This window comes from Eleutherodactylus coqui, chromosome 4 (genome assembly GCF_035609145.1).
Source record: "Eleutherodactylus coqui strain aEleCoq1 chromosome 4, aEleCoq1.hap1, whole genome shotgun sequence".
Classification (NCBI taxonomy): Eukaryota; Metazoa; Chordata; class Amphibia; order Anura; family Eleutherodactylidae; genus Eleutherodactylus; species Eleutherodactylus coqui.
Window position 1 is genome coordinate 161,563,968 of NC_089840.1, and position 7,383 is coordinate 161,571,350.

At 40.7% G+C, this 7,383-nt stretch overlaps 1 protein-coding gene across 1 annotated transcript; it reads left to right on the forward strand.

Annotated features, from left to right (window-relative positions):
* The first annotated feature begins 2,912 nt into the window (after nt 1-2,912).
* Nucleotides 2,913-5,484, forward strand: LRRC18 (leucine rich repeat containing 18). The gene is given in 2 exon segments (XM_066598713.1): nt 2,913-4,111; nt 4,113-5,484. Coding segments are annotated over 2 exon segments (813 nt in total). The 5' UTR covers nt 2,913-3,505; the 3' UTR covers nt 4,320-5,484.
* The last annotated feature ends 1,899 nt before the right edge of the window (nt 5,485-7,383 follow it).

Below are 7,383 nucleotides of genomic sequence, written 5' to 3' on the forward strand. Positions count from 1 at the left end.
GCTGGTCTTTTTGGGATCTTTTACATAGAATGTAATATGCCAACCCTGATTTCCACACCAAAATCCACACTGCTAACTGTGGATTTTGATGCAAGATTGCTGGCCGGATTCTGCTATTTTCAATTCTGCATCAAAATGCACACATCAGCAGTGCAGAATCTGATGCTGAGTATTCCGCAGGAGGGCAGATTACACAACACTGTGGCAGAATGTTGCAACTAGTGTGAAAGGCTCCATGGAGGTGTCTATGTGACCCCAAGTAGTTGCTTGGAGCCCGGCCCGCCCTGTTGACGTCAGGTCTTGTCTCTTGTGTGGATGTGTTCAGAAGCAACATCTGGCTTTGAAGGCCCACATATTATACTAGCTGATATACCCAGCTTCGCCCGAGTTAATTTGGTACTGGTGTTTATCTGGTGTTCACACGGAAAATCTTATGAAGTCGTGGTTGCTTTAGAGATACCGGGAAAAAAATATGTTCACCATTTTGCATGGTTCTTTGCGTTACCCAGGAAACACCATGTGGAGGTAACCATGCGATGTTCCCTTCATATAAAATGACATCAGGAAGTGAGAGAATTAGATTCTGTATGTAAAATTTGGACACTAATTCTTTTGCGCTTAGAATTTAATAATCGAGTTGGGACCCACTAACTTTTCCTATGTATGACATAATCAACGTTCTTGCCAAATTTCAAGTTTTTATGACATCGGGAAGTGAGAGAATTAGATTCCGTACCTAAAATTTGGACGCTAATTCTTTCGCGCTTAGAAGTGAATAATCGAGTTGGCACTCATTAGTTTTTCCTATTTATGACATAATGCCCGTGCCAAATTTCAAGTTTCCATGACATCGGGAAGTGAGAGAATTAGATTCCATGCGTAAAATTTGGACACTAATTCTTTTGCACTAGAATTGAATAATCGAGTTGAAACCTTTGAACTTTTCCTATTTTGGACATAATCAATGCCCGTGCCAAATTTCAAGTTTCTATGACATCAGGAAGTTGGTGAATTAGATTACGTATGTAAAATTTGGACGCTAATTATTTTGTGCTTAGAATTCAATAATTGAGTTGGGACCCATTAGCTTTTCCTATTTATGACATAATCAATGCTCGTGCCAAATTTCAAGTTTCTATGACATCAGGAAATGAGAGCATTAGATTACGTACGTAAAATTTGGATGCTAATTCTTTTGCACTTAGAATTTAACTCTTTGCAATCTAATTTTGGATTCAGGGTTTCCTAGGGCGCTTTCTTTTTCTGCCATTATACAATGGTGCCATCTGCTGTCTAGAGCCAGTACTGCAGTATGGGACATGCTAAATAGGCCCCCGACAACAGAGCAGCCAGTAATCTACAGTAAGAATACCCTGTCAGACGTCTTCCGACATTAGAGCTGTACAGCCTTCAATCTGAATGTCTTTAGACATCAGACAGTGGATTGGAAAGGGTTAATAGTCGAGTTGGGACTCATAAACTTTTCCTATTTATGACATAATCAATGCTTGTGCCAAATGTCATGTTTCTATGACATCGGGAAGTTAGAGAATTAGATTACGTACGTAAAATTTGGACGCTAGTTCTTTTGCGCTAGAATTGAATAATCAAGTTGGGACCCATTAACTTTTCCTATTTTGGACATAATCAATGCTCGTGCCAAATTGCAAGTTTCTATGACATCTGGAAGTGAGAGAATTAGATTCCGTACGTAAAATTAGGACGCTAATTCTTTTGCGCTAGAATTGAATAACCGAGTTGGGACGCATTAGCTTTTCTTATTTATGACATAATGAATGCTTGTGCCAAATTTCATGTTTCTACGACATTGGGAAGTTGGAGAATTAGATTCCGTACGTAAAATTTGGACGCTAGTTATTTTGCGCTAGAATTGAATAATCGAGTTGGGACCCATTAGCTTTTCCTATTTATGACATAATCAATGCCCGTGACAAAATTTCATGTTTCTACGACACTGGGAAGGGAGAGAATTAGATTATGTACGTAAAATTTGGACGCTAGTTTTTTTGCGCTAGAATTGAATAATCGAGTTGGACCCCTTTACTTTTCCTATTTTGGACATAATCAATGCTCGTGCCAAATTTCAAGCTTCTATGACATCAGGAAATGACAGAATTAGACTTTCTACATAACATTTGGATGCTAATTCTTTTGCACTTAGAATTGAATAATCGAGTTGGGACCCATTAGCTTTTCCTATTTATGACATAGTCAATGCTCGTACCAAATTTCATGTTTCTACGACATCGGGAAGTCGGAGAATTAGTGGCAAGTCAGTGAGTCAGTCAGTGAGGGCTTTCAACTTTATATATATAGATGACACGCTGACACTATTGAAGTGGCAGTAGTCGGGTTCTAGAGAGATTCTGGTTCTTAAGAGATGATGGTAACTCCATAATCCGAGTACTGATTCTGGAGGACCCTGACTTACAGATCGTGCTGTCCGTAGCATGTGCTGTGATAATGCAGTGTAAAGGCCCATTTACACGGAGCGATGATTGCTCAAAAATCGCTAAAAAGCGTTTGTTTGAGCGATAATCGTTGCATCTAAACGCGTGGCCACCATGCACTTGTCAGGTCAACCTAAAAATCGTTGTGTGGTCTTATCAGAACCGCACGCTGAGTTCTCCGCGGGTAATGCTGATAGCATTGTTTCCCGATGGAGAGCAAAGGAGCTGAATGGAGATAAGAGCCCTCCGGCTATTAGCTAAAGGCTTCATTTGCACGCTAATAAGCTATTAAGTAGTTGGGAAGTTACTTAATAGTTTATGCAAAATAATCGCTCAAAGCTGTAACTCAAACTCATTTGAGCGATCATTGCTCCGTGTAAATGGGCCTTATGTGGGTTTTTCTTCACAACATAATTATTTTATTGCCTTCATAATGCTATGGCATACAATTACTACTTATCATTGCTAAACTAAGGCTTCCTACACGAGTGAGCACGATATCAGGCTTTGAAATTCTGCCCGATATTGCGCTCGTGAATGGGCAATTTAACTGCGGGTGCAAGGCATTTTTCTGTCAAAAACGAGTTTTGCTCACAATAGACGATCAGAAGTGTTTTCAATTAATTTGAATGGGGAACCTCACATCGCACTGGCATTCACATCGCATGGCATGCAAGGCATTAAAACTCCCATTGAAATCAATAGGCAATGCGTTCTGAGGAATACGAAGAGAAAGTACATGCCACGATTTTTTCCTGCATCACTCATGTATGTAACTCGATTAAAAAATCACGTGAGATCTGTGCATCTCGCAACGTACAAATCCCACATAAGTTCCAAAGCCATGTGAAGGCGTTCTGACAAACAACCTTTTTTAAGTTCTCCACAAAGTGCTTGAAAGAAAGATGAAGGAGGCTTTCTCTGCCACATGAAACCTATATGGGACATCTCACACTCATGCATTGCAGAACAGTGTCTTGACTGTATATGTATATATATATAAATTATACATATATAACTCAGTAACACAATACATGTATACACGCACAGACTTCAGCATGTTATTCTGTTTCAGGGAAATGACAAAACGTAAAGGAGGCCACAAAGGTAAGAAAATCACCCTGAAAGCCGCCAAAAATTCTATTCGCATTACATTTGATGGGAAACGTAGACTGGATCTTTCTAAGATGGGAATTGCTGCTATTCCCAAATGCTTGCTCAAGATCTGTGATATAGAAGAGTTGGACCTCAGCAGAAATTTTATTCGCAAGATTCCAGATTGGATTCAGCGTTTTCAGAATTTGCGATGGCTTGACCTACACACCAATCAGATAGAAAAACTTCCGGAGTCCATAAGCCAACTACACAACCTCCTGTATCTTAATGTCTGCAACAACAAACTGGGCATCAATGGTATCCCCATGGAGCTGAGCCACCTCAAGAACTTGCGTCAACTTAATCTAGGACTTAACAGCATTGATGTGTTGCCAACTATATTAGGGAATCTAAAAGAGCTTAATGAAATGAGCCTCTTTGATAATCAACTTACTTCAGTGCCCCCCAGCATAATTAAACTGCCTAAACTGAAGAAGCTTAACACCAAGAGAAACCCCATCCAGAATCCAGAAGAAAAGACAGAGGGAAGAACAACAGGAAACTGTCCACAGAGTTCAGGCGCTTCATCTTGTGAATGAGAAAGATCTGTGCAGTCCTTGTCTGGCCAAGTTCCAGATGGATAAAAGTAAGCTGAAAAAGGTGAAAAATCTGATGACTTTTGCAATGAAAACTCCTTTCTCCAACAATCTTGTTTCTCCAAACTCTACAGTCAAGGAGACAATACTAAACTGAGTGAACAAGAGTGAGATCAGCAAAAATATTGTAAGAATTTAAAAAAAAGTAAAAAACAATAAATGTTGCTATGTAATTAGACTAACAATAATATAAATGTAAACAGCATTAATAAATGAAATGGAAGCACAAGAATGTATAGAGAGGGTTAAGGCTGGTCTCACATCTGCATTGCTCCTCCGTTTGGAGGTCCCGTCTTACGTCCGGCTGAAAATATCAGAAGAAAAAAAACAACGCATTCAGCGCTTTTCTTCCATAAAAAACTGGGCAGCTTTTTAATCAGATCAGGACTATAATCAGGTCCGCCTGGCGCTGTTCACTTCCGTCCAGTTACGGAACCATTCAGCAGCAGAGATTCCCATTTCTTGCTACCCGAACGGAGGAGGAAAGCAGAATTCCTGCCGCAGATGTAAAACCAGCCTAAGAGCTTCTACCCACTAGCGTTTTTTTTTATGCTACAATATCGCTGCATTTTTAATACGATTTTAACATTAGAAAGTCCCATTGACTTATGCATTAAAAAAACGCAGCGATATTGCAAAGTTAAAAAAAAGCTAGTGGGTAGAGGCCCTAACTTATTTTTTCATAGCATATTTTGTTAGTTTTAATGCTTAACCTTTCCGCTGCTTTGGGTTTTTGAACATTTTGCACTTCTGGTAGTAGGACAATTTTCACGTTTGACATGTACAAATAAAACCTAAATTGCAAAACAAAAAACAAAAAATCGTACTATACACCCATATTCATATATTTTCTAAAAGCAGACACAAGTGCTACACTAGTACAAGTGTAAAGACCAACCTTAAGCACACCGCTGGGTCGGAATCCGCATGTGGAAACCCACTGCTGAATCTGGCTGTGACCTCGGCTGACAACCCTGTGTACCTGCAAAATCTGTATTTCTCGCACTGTTGTTGGTTATGAGGCGGGTACCTGTGGCCCATCCGCAATTTGAATTGCAGATGGGCTGCGGATCAGGTGGCCTCCATTAACTTGAATCAAGAGTCCACAGCAAAATAGAGCATGCTGCTATTTTTGATCCACGCATATCGTATCCGCAAGAGTGAAGGAAAAAGCAAAAGTACGTGTCTATCAAAGGATGTAGTAGATGCTGTTTGCTGCTTTGGATTTAATTGTTCCCAATAAAAATATTTTTATTCACGAATTGTGGAGCCAGACAACTCTTTTTTTTTCCTATGTAGGAGACACGTGGCTGGCAGGTAAGAGGTTAAACTCGGGTTTACCAGAGCTCAGAGGTAAAATTCATGTGCAGTGGTCACACTGTATATTTTAATTATAGCAGATGTGTCCTTTTTGAATATGCAATATCCTGACATAAATATCAAAAAATGACCTGTATTGGAAAACAAATTTATGTTACTCTGTGCGGCGTTGTGAGTAAGGCCTCATGTCTACGGGCGGATCTGATTTGCATAATCCGCGAGGAAGATCCACAAATCAAGCCCCCCATAGAGATACATGGGCCGTCTGTGAATGCTTTAAAGTATGCGGATATGATTTGAGTACCTTTTGGTCCAGAAAACGAATTGCAGCATGCTCCATTTCACTGCGGATCCCACACAGATGGCTTCCGTTGAAGTCAATGGAAGCTGTCCGATCCAGGGTCCGCCCACAGCTAACACTTCGGATGAGCCATGGATCATGATCCGGTCAGGACTTCTAAGACCTGCATGGGATCCGCACAGGTAAAATAGTGTCCTTGGCTACGGGCAGGGTGGAATTCTGCTGCAGGCCCCCGAATGCGGAATCAGACCCGCTCGGGAACATGAGGCCTAACGCAAGATATTTTGTTCAAAGTTGTAATCTCTCACCACTTATCTCGGAATATCTTTAAACAAAAAGATAAGCAATTTGCTGCAGATGACAAGTGCCGATCACCAAGATCTGTACTCATTTACTAGACCTATACACAGGCTACTAGACCTATACACAGGCTAACTCGTCTCTACGAGAACGAAGGCACATTGACCCATTGCCGCCTGTGAGGCTCATCAGACTAACCGTCCTTTGAAAGAAATGGGAGCATGTCCTATTCTTGTTTGTGAAAACACGTACAGAGTGTGGGGTCTGAGCAGCTTGGATGGCATGCAGACACTTGCTTGCAGTAAGCCATATGACTGCTGTCTAAAAGAGTGATTAGAGTGTGGAGGTTTGAACCAGAACAGAGAAAAAATCTGGTCAGGCATTAATAAATACAAATAGCAAATTCCTCTGATTCTATGCTACACATACAGGATTTCTTCATTAGGTCTCTGTTGTGCTTTGCAATTGATTTTTTCCCACTATTTATATATTGGTTGGTATCCTATTTTATATGTTGTATTTTGTGTACAATTCTGTATACCACTAAGCTATTATTCTGTTGTGTATGTTGTTCATTCAATTTGCTTTATAATAATTTTCATGCACATTTTTTGATGTGTTTTTTATGCTTACTAAATTCTGGAATGTGTAGAGATGTTATCATTGCTTAATATTTATGTAAAACTTTATATTAAGAGTAATAATGTTACAGCCTACACACCATGCAGTCTTGTGATTACCAGATATTGTCACATTGTCACATATCTCAAACACTGTTCGTTGACACAGTGACTTATAGCGACTAAAAAGTCCTAAGCATGTTGACTACTACACAAACAAACAGGATTGGATGAGCAGGCCAGCTTATTTCAGTAGGGATAAGACAATAATTTACTGCTAGATATATCATCTTTCTAAAGCCTGGTTTAGACACAACGATTATCTCTCAAAAGATGTGTTACGGCACTATGCCCCCCGTGCGCCAGGTGGGGTGCCCTGAACTTCCCGCACCCCACTGTCCTTGCCTACTTGCCTCGGCCCTGGCTAACCCCAGGCGGACAACTGGGCGGCGGTCCCTGCTCTGGCTAGGGACCTGGCGACTACCTAGATGGAACTAACTAACGGGGGACAGAGTGCCGACAGAGAAGGCAGGTGGAACAGACCAACAGAACTTACAAGGCAGAGCAAGGCTGGAGATGGAGCTCACAGGCAAACTGGAAGGACACTGACTAGCAACTAG